General features: G+C 41.1%; 4 protein-coding genes across 5 annotated transcripts in view; 1 reads left to right on the forward strand and 3 right to left on the reverse strand.

Annotated features, from left to right (window-relative positions):
- The window catches only part of NDUFA1 (NADH:ubiquinone oxidoreductase subunit A1), a 970,503-nt gene that overhangs the window by 914,979 nt on the left and 39,715 nt on the right, over positions 1–15,809 (forward strand). The window lies entirely within an intron of this gene.
- The window catches only part of SEPTIN6 (septin 6), a 313,664-nt gene that overhangs the window by 227,862 nt on the left and 69,993 nt on the right, over positions 1–15,809 (reverse strand). The gene's annotated exons all lie outside the window — the stretch shown is intronic.
- The window catches only part of RPL39 (ribosomal protein L39), a 451,119-nt gene that overhangs the window by 50,630 nt on the left and 384,680 nt on the right, over positions 1–15,809 (reverse strand). The window lies entirely within an intron of this gene.
- UPF3B (UPF3B regulator of nonsense mediated mRNA decay) overlaps positions 3,680–15,809 on the reverse strand; it is a 387,117-nt gene continuing 374,987 nt past the window's right edge. The window contains exons 5-12 of the mRNA XM_050776103.1: positions 13,981–14,079; positions 11,963–12,073; positions 10,636–10,679; positions 9,977–10,159; positions 9,543–9,581; positions 7,278–7,438; positions 6,668–6,962; positions 3,680–4,686 (exon numbers count right to left, since the gene is read on the reverse strand). Coding sequence (XP_050632060.1) covers positions 4,537–4,686; positions 6,668–6,962; positions 7,278–7,438; positions 9,543–9,581; positions 9,977–10,159; positions 10,636–10,679; positions 11,963–12,073; positions 13,981–14,079 — 1,082 coding nt within the window. The 3' untranslated portion in view covers positions 3,680–4,536. The remainder of the gene's footprint in view (positions 4,687–6,667; positions 6,963–7,277; positions 7,439–9,542; positions 9,582–9,976; positions 10,160–10,635; positions 10,680–11,962; positions 12,074–13,980; positions 14,080–15,809) is intronic.

Consider the following 15,809-nt stretch of genomic DNA (forward strand, 5'->3'; position numbering starts at 1 on the left):
ATTTTTCCCTGGTGGAAAAAAACCAAGGTAAGCTAGTGAAGGCAGAAACTAATATTGTTCATCTCCTTTCAATACTTCCAAGAGGTGAATTCAGTACTCTGTCTCAAAAATAAATAAATAAATAAATAAATAAATAAATAAATAAATAATAAATGTTTGCATCAACGAAAGTTTGTTCTATCCTTCCCTGCACTTGTACTATGAGGACATGCTTCTTGCTTCTACACTACACAAAGTCAACAGTTACCATCAACAATGCAACAGAAGGAGATTGGAACAAGACTTCAAAGAGACTCTATACCACCCAAATTAAGAAAATTCAAGGCCGGGTGAGGTGGCTCAAGCCTGTAATCCCAGCACTTTGGGAGGCCGAGACGGGCGGATCACGAGGTCAGGAGATCGAGACCATCCTGGCTAACACAGTGAAACCCCGTCTCTACTAAAAATACAAAAACTTAGCGGGGCGAGGTGGCAGGCGCCTGTAGTCCCAGCTACTCGGGAGGCTGAGGCAGGAGAATGGCGTGAACCCGGGAGGCGGAGCTTGCAGTGAGCTGAGATCTGGCCACTGCACTCCAGCCTGGGTGACAGAGCGAGACTCCGTCTCAAAAAAAAAAAAAAAAAAAGAAAATTCAATTCAGGATGAACAACAGCTTTTGATTTTAGAAATAGCTTTTACTTTTCTCTCATGTCATATGTGATAAAGTCCTCATTTGACATTTCCCTCCTGCAAACTGCAATGCATGTCCTCACCATCAGCTTTTTCTGACAATAAAGTTAATTTGTAGAAATTGTAAAAACAATGAAATTGTACTCCCAATTCGGAACCTCTGACCAGATTCCTGCTTTGACATAAAATTTACTCCTCTGCAGTGTACCCCACCAGCACAGTGACCCCTTTTCTCTCTATTCTTTTGCCCTGAAGGCACTTTTGGATGGCTTACCATGTGTCCTTTGGCTGCCTAGACAGTCAGGACACCTATGTCATCAGGACTTATCACACACCTCTCCTCCTCCTTTTTTTTTTTGTTTGTTTGTTTGAGATGGAGTCTTACTTTGTTGCTTAGGCTGGAGTGCAATGGCGCAATCTTGGCTCACTGCAACCTCCACCTCCTGGGTTCAAGCAATTCTGCCGCAGCCTCCCCAGTAGCTGGGACTACAGGCACCTGCCCCAACACCTGACAGATTTTTGTATTTTTAGTAGAGACTGGGTTTCACCATGTTGGCCAGGCTGGTCTCAAAGTCCTGACCTCAAGCGATCTGCCCGCCTCCGCCTCCCAAAGTGCTGGGATTACAGGTGTGAGCCATCGCACCTGGCCTCCTCCTTCTTTTCTATGGCTAATACTACTTTCCTGCTTTTCTTCTACTGGTGAGTATCTATAGTTGGTGCTGTCATCAGGAAAATAGTGTTGATAGTGGCTTTGAGCTCCTGGATGGTAAGACTGCATCCCTGGACGATCCTGAAGTACAATGAAATATGTTACTGTTACAACAATGCTACTAAGCTTTTACATGGGATTTTCTGAATCATAAGTTATATATTAATATATCCTAAAGCCCAGTTATTTAAGACCATAAATATGAGGGCATGGTAAATGACAACTTCTCTACTTCTTCTTTCCATCTCCAACGAAAAGCAACCATTTTGTAATTACTATTTTATAAGCCTAGGTAGATTTCTTTTACAGGGTCTCACTGTGTCACCCAGGTTGAAGTGCAAGTAGCACAATTGCGGCTCACTGCAGCCTCGACATTCCAGATACTGGTGATCCTCCCACCTCAGCTCCCTAATAGCTGGGATTGCAGGCACACTCTCCCACACTGGGCTAAGTTTTAAAATTTTTTAGTAGAGATGGGGTCTCCCTATGTTGCCCAGCCTGGTCTCAAATTCCTGAAGTTAAGTGATCCTCTTGCCTTGGCCTCCTAAATGCTAGGATTACCTGTATGAGCCATCACACCTGGCCCATTTCATTCCTTTTTTTGAGAGGGAGTCTCGCTCTGCTGCCCAGGCTGGATTGCAGTGGCACGATCTTGGCTCACTGCAATCTCTGCCTCCCAGGTTCAAGTGATTCTCATGCCTCAGCCTCCCGAGTAGCTGGGATAACAGGTGCCCACCACCACACCTGGATTTTTGTATTTTTAGTAGAGATGGGGTTTTGCCATGTTGGCCAGACTGGCCTCAAACTCCTGACCCCATGTGATCCACCCACCATGGCTTTCCTAAGTGCTGGGATTACATGCGTGAGCCACCATGCCCGGCCTTTTGTGAGATTTCTAAGGACGACTAATCCCATGTATATAGCTGTCAGCATATACTTTCCAAGAATTCACCAAGTGTAATCTTGGCTACCTTGAATAATGATACAATTGGTATAATAAATTTTTGTTGTATAAAGGACAGCCCAGAGGCAGTAAAGAAAAATCTAGGCAGCCTGCCTCTACCCTGCCATCAAAAACATGTAACATACAGGACTCTTTATACCAACAAAAAGTTACAAAACCTCCTTAATTAACCTTTCCCCTATGGAATTAAAGATAACATCTGTGAATAGCATAGAAAGTTACATCTTAATTTTATAATCAAAGCTTAATTACTATCTCCGGACTACCTTATGCATGCATGCTGTGGAGGGTGGTCCAGTTCCAGTTCCTCCAGATTTTGAAGGCATTAAAGCTTCATGAATGCCCAAGTCATCCTTTTTCACTGCCCTGGAACTACTTACCCCCACTGCCCTCACTCTTTCAATTTTTCCTGCCTCCTTCCCTTAGCATCACTTCTCTCCACCAGAGCAGCTAACTCCCCATGGCTATAAGCATTGTGAGAAAGCAACCACGTTGTGTTCACTACCATAGTGTCAATGCCAACACATACTGAGGTGCTCAATTATTGTTTAGATAGCCAGGGTTTGAGTTGTCTCCATCCTACCTTTATTTCCAAAGAAATCAAACATGTATCTGAAGAAAAGGAGGCAGAAAATGAACAAACACTTGCTTTCCTATTGTTTCTAACAGTTTATATTTATTTTTAAATTATTATTTTAAAAAATTTTTTGAGGCAGGGTCTCACTCTGTAACCAAGGCCGGAGTGCACTGGTGTGATCATGGCTCACTGCAACCTTGACTTCCCAGACTGAAGTGATCCTCCAGTTTCAGCCTCCTGAGTAGCTGGGGCTACAGGTGCACACCACCATGCCCAGTTAATTTTTAAAAATTAGAGATGGGGTCTTGCTCTGTTGCCCTGGCTGGAGTGCAGAGGCACGATCTTGACTCACTGCAACCTCCACCTCCCAGGCTCAAGCAATTCTCGTGCCTCAGCGTCCCGAGTAGCTGGGATTACAGGTGCCTGCCACCACGCCCAGATAATTTTATACTTTTAGTAGAGATGGGGTTTCACCATGTTGGCCAGGGTGGTCTCGAACTCCTGACCTCAAGTGATCCGCCCACCTAGGCCTCCCAAAATGCTGTGATTATAGGCGTGAGCCACTGCGTCCAGCCTATTTTGTTTAAATTAATAGACTTTTATTTGTAGAGAAGTTTTGGGTGAGATGACTGCTCCTGCTTCACCTTCTGCCATGAGTTAAAGCTCCCTTCAGCCTCGCCAGAAGGTGAGTGATGTCAGATGTCAAAAATTTAATTTCTTAAAACTCATAGCTATTTAGTAAAGTTAATAAACACACTTAGCTTCACACTTGAATGCTGTTACTATTTATTGACATCAAAACAAAACAAGCTGAGACTAAAAGTTGCTATTTAACAGGAATAGACATTGGTGCAGTTTCCTTCCTGGAGAGGGTATGCACTCAGATCATGAGACCTAAGATCAAACACACACTGGATTGTCAAGAATCAAACAAGGACTACATTTCACCTCTTAATAGAAAAAATGCTGAAGACAAAACATGATGTTTAAAAATATTCTTTATGCTAAGCTCATATAAGCAAACAAAAAACTAAAACTAATCCTAAAACTTTAGGACACTGGATACAGAAGTAACATAACTATTTAAATTTTTGCATCAATGAAAGTGTGATCTATCCTTCACTGTACTTGTACTACAAGGACATGCTTGTTGCTTCTACACTACCCAAAGTCAACAGTTATCATAAACAATGCAATAGAACTAGATCGGAACAAGGCTTCAAAGCGACTCTGCTCTACCCAAACTCAGAAAATTCAATTCAGGATGAACAACAGCTTTTGATTTTAGAACCAGCTCTTACTTTTCTCTCGTGTCATATGTGATGAAGTCTTCCTTGACAATTCCCCCTGCAAATTGCAATGCATGTCCTCGCCGTCACCTTTTTCTGACACTTTAAAATTAACTGTAGAAATTGCAAAAGCAATCAAATTGTACTTCCAATTCTGAACCTCAGATCAGATTCCTGCTTTGACACAAGACTTACTCCTCTGCAGTGTACCCCACCAGCACAGCGACTCCCTTTCTCTCTATTCCTTTGCCCTGAAGGCACTTCTGGATTGCTTAACGTGTGCTCTTTGGCTGCCTAGACAGTCAGGACACCTAAGGCCATCTGGACTTATCACTCCTCTCCTCCTTCTTTTCTATGGCTAATACCACTTTCCTGCTTCCTTTCTGCTGCTGAATCTCCAGACTTGGTGCTGTCATCAGGGGGACAGAGTCGATTTCGGCTTCGAGCTCCTGGTTGATAAAGCTGCATCGCTGGACGATCCTGAAGTACAATAAAATATGTTACTGTTACAACAATGCTATTAAGCTTTTATATGGGATTTTTAAGAGTCATAGTTATGTAATACTCAAGTGAAGTCATTTAAGACCAAAAATGTGAGGGCATGGTAAATGACAACTTGCCTACTTCCTCTCTCCATCTCCAAAGAAAAGCAACCATTTTGTAACTACTATTTTATATGCTTGGGTAAATTATTTTTTGGAGATAGGGCCTTACCCTGTCACCCGGGCTGAAGAGCAAGTGGGACGATCATGGCTTATTGCAGCCTCGACATTCCACACTCAAATGATCCTCCCACCTCAGGTCCCTAGTAGTTGGGATTATAGGCACGCGCTACCACGCTGGGCTGTTCTTACATTGTTAGTACAAACGGGTTCTCCCTATGTTGCCCTGGCTGGTTTCCAACTCTTGGGCTCAAGTGATCCTCCTGACTTGGCCTCCCAAACTGTTGGGATTATAGGCATAAGCCATCATGCCTGGCCCTAAGTGCCAGTTTTAAAGGAAGCACAGAAGATAGAGGAACATGTTAACACCACGGGGATGTAATCTGCCAATTCAGAACAGGAAAAGCCCTACAAGACAAATTGGTTTCTGCAACAAATGGTAGGAAAACAAGAGAAGGGGAGATTGTTTAAATTAAAAGAAAACTTGGCTGGGTGCAGGGCTCACACCTGTATTCCCAATACTTTGGGAGGATCGGTTGAGCTCAAAAGTTTAACACCAGCCTGAGCAACATAGGGAGACTTCATCTCTACAAAAAAAATTAAAAATTAGCTGGGCGTGGTGATGCATGCCTGTAGTCCCAGGTACTCTGGAAGCTGAGATGGGGGGGATCGCTTAAGCCCAGGAGGTTGAGGCTACAGCGAGCTGAGATTATGCCACTGCACTCCAGCCTGGGTGACACAGCAAGACTGTCTCAAAAAATACATTAAAAACAAAAAAGAACTGAAGGAGACATTTCAAGCAAGTATAATTTGTGGAATTTGTTTAGCTCCTATTAAAAAAAGACATTAGGCTGGGCACGGTGGCTCACGCCTATAATCCCAGCACTTTGGGAGGCTAAGACAGGAGGATCACCTGAGGTCAGGAGTTCGAGACCAGCCTGGCCAACATGGTGAAACCCGGTCTCTACTAAAAATACAAAAATTAGCCAGGCATGGTGGCTCGCACCTGTAGTCCCAGCTATTCAGGAGGCTGAGGCAGGAGAATCACCTGAACCCGGGAGGTGGAGGTTGTGGTGAGCCAAGATCATGCCACTGTACTCCAGCCTGGATGAGCTGAGATTACAGGTGTGCACCACCACAACCAGCTGATGTTTGTATTTTTAGTAGAGACGGGGTTTCACCATGTTGGCCAGTCTGGTCTAGAACTCCTAGGCTCTAGCAATCCACCCACCTCAGCCTCCCAAAGTGCTGGGATTACAAGTGTAAGCCACTGCGCCTGGCCCATCATACTATTCTCTATTCTACTTTTGTGTATGTTTACAATTTCTATAGTAAGTTAATAAAAGCCCAGCCAAGACTGAAAAAAAGTTGGCCGGGCATGGTGGCTCATGCTGTAATTCCAGCACTTTGGGAGGCTGAGGCAGGCAGATCACGAGGTCAGGAGATCAAGACCATCCTGGCTAACACGGTGAAACCCCGACTCTACTACAAACACAAAAAAATTAGCCAGGCATGGTGGTAGGTGCCTGTAGTCCCAGCTACTCGGGAGGCTGAAGCAGGAGAATGGTGTGAACCCAGGAGGCGGAGCTTGCAGTGAGCGAGATTGTGCCACTGCAGTCCACCTTGGGCGACACAGCAAGACTCCGTCTCAAAAAAAAAAAAAGAAAAACAAAAACTTGCAGATTATTAAAGTTCCCCTTTAAAAAATTCTATAATAACAGTGAACTAGCCCTTTCTTTACACTTGCAGGAAAGGGGAAAAAAAAAACCCTCATAAACAAGTTTAATGACAATCAGTACCTTGTTTCTTATTCGATCTCTCTTGACCACTTCTTCTTTCTTTTCAGTTTTTTCTGAGCTGCCTATTGATTCTGTACTTTCAGCCTTCTTTCCTTTATCCCGAAGTGTGTCTTTCTCTTTTTTCATTTCTTCTTCTTTTCTCTTAAAAGTCTTCTCTTTCTCATAGCGCTCCTTCTGCCTACGGCGCTCTTCTTCTTGCCGCTTCAGCCTCTCTCTTTCTCGAAGAATGCGCTCCTGATCTCGTTCATATTCCCGTTCTCTCTCCCTGTAGTCTCTGCCACTCTCATCTTCAGGTCTGCATGAAAAACAACTCTGAGACAGAACCCTGAAAGATCTTGTAATCACAAATGCAGAACACTGTGATTCTGATTTGGCCCCTGCAATGAGGTTGCACTTTTAGAGCAGAGTGAAAAATACTAGCGTTTTAAAAAGGAACAAAACCCCAAAACCATTCACCCAGATTAAAATACAAGGATATATCTGAAACCGTTCCTCCTCATCCCCCTGCCCTGCATAAAACAGCTTATCTTAATTCAGGTATATGTCTAGGACATAGCAGCAAAACTAGCATGTATAAATCAAACATAACAAGGAGTCCTTGACTACTGACCTCTTTGGTTTTTCATCTTTAGGTTCACTATCAGAACGCTTGGGCAATGTACAACTTTGCCCACTGGCTCTTTCATCACTGAGATTCTCTTTGTCCAAGTTCTTGGCTTTTTCTCTTTTGTCCAATTCTTTTTCATCTCCTTTTTCTGGCTTCTTGAGCAGCTTTAAAAAGAAAATGTTTATTTTTATTTTGAAGGCTGGGACACTATCTTCTGATTCTATTAAAAACCCAGTATACCAAATATTTAAAATTTAGACTAGACAAGGCCCCCTATCTCTGCAGGTGCGCTTAACCTTTCAGGTGAACAACTAGTGCACGAGAGCAGTAATTTACTAAAAGGATGCTATTAAAGTGTTATCCACTTGAACGAAGTGGTTTAATCACTTTGTGGCAATAGGATCAAGACTCCTTTGGCTTTTATTGTGAGGCAGGGTCTCGCTCTGTTGCCCATGCTGGAGTGCAGTGGCGTGAACATGGCTCACCACAACCTTGACCTCCTGGGCTCAAGTGATCCTCCTGCCTCAGCCTCTTGAGTAGCTGGGACAACAGGTGCACGCCACTACATCTGGCTAATTTTTAAATTTTTTTGTAGAGACAGGGTCTCACCATGTTGCCCAGGTTGGTCTCAAACTCCTGGGCTCACACCATCCTTCTGTCTCCGCCTCCCACAGTGCTGGGATTACAAGTGTGAGCCACTGTGCCCGGCCTCCTTTGGCTTTAAGTGGGTCAACCTTTAAGTGAACCAATGCATACTTCGAAGTATGCTTCTGTAGCAAACCAGCATTTTGATATAACTTGATGGGAAACAGCCCACAAATTTTAAGTGCTAGGCAGATCATTTCTGTTGGGACTGTTTTTATGTAGTGCTTGGAATGACAAATATCTTGGTCACCAAAGGAGAGATCCATTGCAGGAATAATTTTGCCTTGAGCCTGAGAATAACATACTTATGATGGTACAATTATCTTGCCATTAGAGATGAATAACAATTATTATTTGGCATTTGATTTAAAAATCTAAATGCCTTATACAACCAAATAGTGAAGTTCCATCTCTACTGAGTAGGAACTCTGTATTCAATGCCATAGATACTGACACATGTTCAAAAATGCCATTGTTTCTCACATCCCTGCTATAAATCTCTCGAGAATACCTCCAAGTGTTGGATAATCAGAGAGATTCTTAGGCAAAATAGAAGAATTTCAAGTCTCAGAGTAAAGGCATCACACAAGGTTCATCTCAGGGTGAAGGCATCATGTAAATTACTAAGCAAAAGGCAAAGCACCACAAGACATAAGCACGAAGCACTTTGGCACGCAGACAGCCACTGCAAATGGTGAGTCCAAAATGCACACTGAGAAGCACCAGTGTGAAGTGAGGATACCATGTACAGGTTTCATTGGAAGTGCTCTTATTTCTCCAATGAACATCCTTATTAGAAACCAAGGTGTTCATTACTCTAATAAGAACATTAATGAATGTCTCTAGCATGGCTGGCTCTACCTTCTGCCTTGCTGATTGTTAGGAATAGCAAGTCAAGTCACTTGTGGCATAGCAGACAGAGAGATTGCTGGAAAGAATTAAGATGAGAAACTCCATCCTCCCCCAAGCCCCTCATCACCAGTAATGAGCCCCGTAGAGACTTAGGGAACCCTTACTACATAAACTGCTGAGTTTTCAGGAAGTAAAATAAGGAGACCCTGCCACCCTCTCTGTGAGATTTTCTTTGACTTTATCTGAAGTACTAGGTACTAGTACTTCCCCAGGAAATATGTTGAAACAAGGGCTACCCAAGCCATGCCCTCAGAAGGGAAGTGGCAAGGTTGGGATCTTTCTGCAGATTTTCTTCTTCCCAAATGCAATGCATGAATCCGAATCTGCTGCTCACAGATTCCCAGCTATATGCAGGAAGATACTATGGGAGTCATGTGAGAGGGAAAGGCACATAATGCAGGGTATTTATCCCTAGTCCTCTCACAAGGCAGCCAGTTATGAGAAGCGTATAAGAAGATGAGGCATGGTTGTCCTCCGGCTGTATGTCAATGAAGCTTCTGGGAACACAGCAGAGCATCAGGAAGTCACCTGGGCTTCCTTTTAAAGTAGAAATTTATAATAAAATAGTTCATCTTTTAAGAAGACTCAAGTCAATCTGAAGGGGTTTTCAACAAGTAACACTACCACCACCACCACCAAAAGGACTTATTAGCTAAGACCTGTGTGTGTGACATGATACTAGATGCTCTGTATCATGTACTTGGTCCTTACATTTTTCTGATTCACAGCTTGTAACAGAAACCTGTGTACCTGAAGACAGTGGAAAACAAACAAATGAGGTAACTTCATGTATCAATTATGAAGGAAAAGCTGAATAAAACCCATAAATCATGCCAGCCAGCCCTAAGCCCTCATTTACTATGAATTTAGAGGACAGTAGTCTACAAATCAAACATTTTCAATGACAAAAATGGCACAGATCTGCACCGAAGAAATAACATACTACTAAATCCTTTTAAATGATCTTAAATTTAAAAACTAATACTATTAGCATTACAGGAAAGATTTTTATTGGATCACTTCCCCCCAAAAGAGCAAAAACAAAACAAAAAATTCATTTACACCAACACAAGACACATGCATATTTAAAGAAGTAGATACATGCAATTTTTAGCAACATGCAGTCAGCTTCAGTACTCTCATACCTTAATCTTTGGTTCATCCTTTAATTTGTCCCTTTCTGGAATTCTGTCTATCTTCTTTAACTTTTCTATATCTTTCCTTTTTCGTTTCTCTTCTTCTTTCCATTTCCTCCTCTCTTCTTCTCTTTGTCTTTTTCTTTCTATTTCTCTCCTCCTTCTTTCTTCTCTCTTTTCTTCTCTCATTCTCTAGAAAGAAACATCAACACAAGTCTTCAAATGAAATAATCATCACCAAAACCCTAATCAATCCCGAAGGCATGGTAGACCCCGACTAAATAATCTTTCCTTCCTACTTTCTACAAAGTGGCATTCTACCACCGTTACCCCCACTCCACCCAGAAAACGAAAGGCAATGAAGACCAGGACCTGCTAATATTAGTCTTCCACTGCTGCCTTACTATCTCTCCAGAGGCTTTCAGAATATCAAAAGAGTGTCTCTGGGACAACCTAAGAACATTCCAGGTTTGTAGAGTGAACTCCTGGTCCAACAACCAGAGTGAAAGAGAGGGCCAGAAAGTGAGACCAACAAGACAAATCCTTAAAGAGTAATGGTGGAAAAAGAAGCTATTTATCCTCTAGAAACCCAATGCTCTTAAAATGTCTATAGAATGCAAAGCAATGAAATTAAAGTATTGAGAGAACTATAAAGACAAAAGATTTACCTGCTTGTTTTTCAGGAAGCTCAAAAGTGGGGTTGTCTTTTTAGCTACATAAATGTAAACAGATTATTAATAATACTTATCAATCCCTAGAAAGGATTCCATTTCTGACATTCCCTGCCAACCACCCAAGGTGGGAAAATGTGTACACCCCTTATGTGGAAAGATCACAATTGTAATATCAGAAAGTTTTACAGCATTCGATTTCAACAATATGGGATTAAAATACCTTTTAAAAAGTGAAGAAATTCAAATTAAAACAACAAAATAATTTCTTAAAAGAGTTATTCCCAATTGATGAGAATTAAGTACTTAGGACATTCTCTTGTTTTACTGAGTGTAAACTTGTTCAACTGGAAGAAGTTGGGGGGAAGGGGCTAAAAATATCTAATCCTTTTGACCCCATAATTTCACTTCTGGGAATTTATTCTAAGAAAGTTACCGGAAATGTGCTTATACTATGCACCTATTAATAAAAGTCAAGTTTTGGAAGAATATTTTTCATTTTCAACATTCTGAATAAGCTATTAGCCTTACAGCCATTTTTAAAAACACGTATTCCTGGCCGGGCACAGTGGCTCATGCCTGTAATCCCAGCACTTTTGGAGGCCAAGGTAGGCAGATCACTTCAGGTCAGGAGTTCGAGATCAGCCTGGCCAACATGGTGAAAACCCCGGCTCTACTAAAAACACAAAATTAGCCGGGCGTAGTGGTGGGTGCCTGTACTTCCAGCTACTTGGGAGAATCCAGATACTGCAGCAGAATCGCCTGAACCCGGGAGGTGGAAGTTGCAGTGAGCCGAGATTGCGCCACTGCACTCCAGCCTGGGCGACAGAGCAAGACTCATCACACACACACACACACACACACACACACACACACAGAGAGAGAGAGAGAGACAGAGAGAGAGAGGGAAAGAGAAAAAGAGAGAGAAAGCAAACAACAACAACAACAACAACAAAACACAAAAAAACCCCACATATTCCTTAGGATAAATCAAAATTTTTTCAGGAATATGAACTTATTCCTAGGAAATACCAATTGACCTTCAAAGGCTTACCACTGTCTAAACGTTCCTTATCAGCCATCAAACTTTTTGTATTGATATTACATTTGTGTGACACTAAATAGGTCGAAGAATTTTTCCCACCTTATTAATGGATTCTCATAATGCTGTGAGGCAGGTATTACCATCTGCATTTTACAGTAACAGTCTCAGAGAAGCTAGTAACTTCCCCGAAGTCACACAGCTAGCAACTGAGGGAGGTAGGAGACAGACTTAGGTACTGTGATGAAAAGGCTGTTGCCCTAATTCCTTTTGCCCACTTACCTATTAATTCTCTATTTTTTGCTTCTATTTCCTCTAGCAGTGTCTCCGGAGTAGATGTCATTTTCTCGTTATCTGTGGCATAACTTTCCAAAAACTTTCTATATTCTGGATCTAAATAATCATTTAAGGAAACAGAAAACATAATAGACTTTAAGCAAAAAAGAAGACATTATCTAGGATACTGATTTATCAAATAATTTTTTACTTCATGGAAGATTAAAAAAAAACCAAACCATACCCACAAGGTAGACTATTTAGAGCTTAATTGGTCATTTGCTCTCAGAACTCCTATAACTGATACTCACTATAGGAATCTGGTATAACACGGAGGTCAGGAAAAATGAGACACCATGCATTATAACAGAACCACTAGGGGTATTACATAGTTTGCTTTTAAAAGTCACTGTCCTACTAAACTAAGTTAGGTGTTCCAAAAAGATAAATTAGAGAGAAGTCCTAGGTGTGGCACTTGAGGTGACTGTAATTCCTGGAGTTCTCTCCTAGACCTCTGACCTCTGACATCAGAAAGGGTGACACATCTAAGGCACTATATTGCTTGTTTCTATATGTCACTTGATCAAGTCTTCCAGATCTAAATCTGTAATAAAACCAATATCACAGCTATGTGTTATTGAGTCTTTACTGTGTTTTTTTTTTTTATAAAATACCTGTAATAGTAACAAATGATGGAAATTAAATTAGATGATTCTAAAACATCAATCTGATATAAAATATGGGCCTAAGTCCTTATCCAACATAAAGAGTTGTATAACAGCTATCTAACATAACATTACAAAGGTCTCAAAACCTGGAGCCAGTATACCTTAAATGGCAATTATTTTGGTTTTTCAGTTATTGTATTTCTTTCTTTTTTTTTTTTTTTGAGACGGAGTTTTGCTCTTGTTGCCCAGACTGGAGTGCAATGGCGTGGTCTCGGCTCACTGCAACCTCCGCCTCCTGGGTTCAAGCAATTCTTCTTCCTCAGCAGCCTCCCAAGTTGCTGGGATTACAGGTGCCTGCCACCATGCCTAGATAATTTTCGTGTTTTTAGTAGAGATGGGGTGTGTCACCATGTTGGCCAGGCTGGTCTCAAACTCCTGACCTCAGCTAATCTGCCCGCTTTGGCCTCCCAAAGTGCTGGGATTACAGGTGTGAGCAACCGCACCTGGTCTCAGTTCTTCTATTCCTGTTCAGCCTAATACTATGTGTGTAGCTAACTGTATATTCAAAGACCAGAAAATAGGAGGGACAACTTCAGCTACTTTATATAAAGTTACCTGGGTATGGAAATTTTCCTACGACACTTCAAACCTTCTTCTTTATAAATGGAAACCAAAAGTCAAATAAATAATCATAAAAATGGTGAGGCCTCAAGAAGCACCTGTTAAACTTTGAAACCTGGTTTTTTGTCCACTATTTTCTTTTTCTTTTTTTTTTTTTTGAGATGGAGTTTCGCTCTTGTTGCCCGGGCTGGAGTGAAAAGGCACGATCTCGGCTCACTGCAACCTCTGCCTCCCAGGTTCAAGCAATTTTCCTGCCTCAGCCTCCTGAATAGCTGGGATTACAGGCATGTGCCACCATACCCGGCTAATTTTATATTTTTAGTAGAGACAGGGTTTCTCCATGTTGGTCAGGCTGATCTTGAACTCCTGACCTCAGGTGATCCGTCTGCCTTGGCCTCCCAAAGTACTGGGATTACAGGCGTGAGCCACCACGTCTGGCCTTTCCACTATTTTCTAATCAATAAACCTATGGTGATTTGTTACTCAATAGTCAACATTATATTGTTCAATGGTTGAAGAATGAAACGCCCTAGCCAAAGAGAGCAGAAATTCTTTGCAAGAAACCCTCTCTATTCTAACAATTAAGCAAAGCTTCCATTGGCAAATAACATTTCTCACTTACTTTATTTTGTATATTTTCTAATTTAAAATTTTGGGGTCAAATTAACTCTTGCAAAGATATTATTTTTAAAAACCCCACAGCAATAGCATTATATAATTAGAGCTATACTATACCATCATCGATAGTCCCGACTTTGGTATCTCTTTTCTTAGTCTTCTTTTTTGCAGCTTTTTGAAAAGGTGCAAATTCTACTATAGCGGGATATTCCTGACCTGTTTAGAAAAAAAATACCACACTTGCTATAACAAAGAAAATGTCAAAAGTGGATATAAGGGAATCAATCCATTGCTTTCTAGGACTTTTTTGATGGCAGTCTTCTGAAGAGGGTCTCCCAAAGGCATAAAGCACACTGGCACAACCATAATCAACATAGTAAAAAAGGAGCCACAAATTCACACTGATAACATAATGAAACAATACGGCATGGAAGTAAAATATTCATTTAAATTCAACTTATAAAATGTGATATTTTAATGTGAAAAAGACCCTACAAACTAATTTTCATTTAAAAATGTTAGAAATCTCCAAAATAGGCAAATCTATAGAGATGGAATGTAGATTAGTAACTGCCTGGAGTTTGGGGTAGAAGTGGTGAGAAGAATGAGGAGTGACAACTAATGGGTAGGGTTTCTCTGAGGGGTGATGAACATGTTCTAAATCTAGATTGTGGTAATAGGCTCACAAGTCTATGGATATACTAAAATTCACTGAACTGTATACTTTAAAGGGTGAATATTTCAGGCATGTGAATTATATCTCAATAAAGCTGTTATTTTTAAAAAGTGTAACTATGTGAGGTGATGTGTTATGTGAGGTGATGAATGTGTTAACTTGATTGTGGTAATCATTTCACAATGTATACATATATAAAATAATCACGTTGGGCCAGGCACGGTGGCTCACGCCTACAATCCCAGCATTTTGAGAGGCCGAGGTGACAGGATGATCACTTGAGGTCAGGAGTTTGAGACCAGCCTGGCCAACATGGTGAAACACTGTCTCTACTAAAAACACAAAAATTAGCTGGGCGTGGTGGCATGCATCTGTAATCCCAGCTACTCCGGAGGCTGAGGCATGACAACTGCTTGAACTCGGGAGGCAAAGATTGCAGTGAGCCAAGATCACGCCACTGCACTCCAGCCTGGGCGACAGAGTGAGATTCCGTCTCAAAAAAATAAGTAAATAAAAATACAAAAATTAGCCAGGCGTGGTAGTGCATGCCTGTAATCCCAGCTACTTGGGAGGCTGAAGCAGGAGAATCGTTTGAACCTGGGAGGCGGAGGTTGCAGTAAGCTGAGATTGTGCCACTGTACTCCAGCCTGGTAGAAAAAAAAACAAAAAAAACCCAAAAAAACAAACCAATTATCACACAGTAAAATTTAAATATATATTATTTTATTTGTCAATTATAGCTCAATAAAGCTGGGGAAAAAAATCTATTAACACTTAAAAAAAAATACACCAGGTCACCAAAAGCACAGGCAACAAAAGTAAAAATCCAGAGGGCAAATCTCATATTAAGTGTTCTTACCACAATAAAACAAAAAGATAAAGTATATCTCTTATTTAAAAAAAGTAAAAAATAGATAAATTGGACTATGTCAAAATTAGAAACTTCTGTGCATCAAAAGACACAATCAACAGATTGTTTCCATGTCTTCCATGGGTTGCCTTTTCACTACTCATGGAATGGGAGAAATATTTGTAAACCATATTATCTGATAAGGGGTAATATCTAGAATATATAAAGAACTCCTATAACTCAACAACAAAAAACCAAATAACCCAATTTAAAAAATGGTCAAGACACTTGAATGACATTTCTTCAAAGACAGTATACAGATGGCTAACAAGCATATGGAAATACGTTCAACATTACTAGTCATTAGGGAAATGCAAATCAAAACCACAATGAGGTATCATCTCACGCCTATTAGGAGGA

The sequence above is a fragment of the Macaca thibetana genome, chromosome X (genome assembly GCF_024542745.1).
Source record: "Macaca thibetana thibetana isolate TM-01 chromosome X, ASM2454274v1, whole genome shotgun sequence".
Classification (NCBI taxonomy): Eukaryota; Metazoa; Chordata; class Mammalia; order Primates; family Cercopithecidae; genus Macaca; species Macaca thibetana.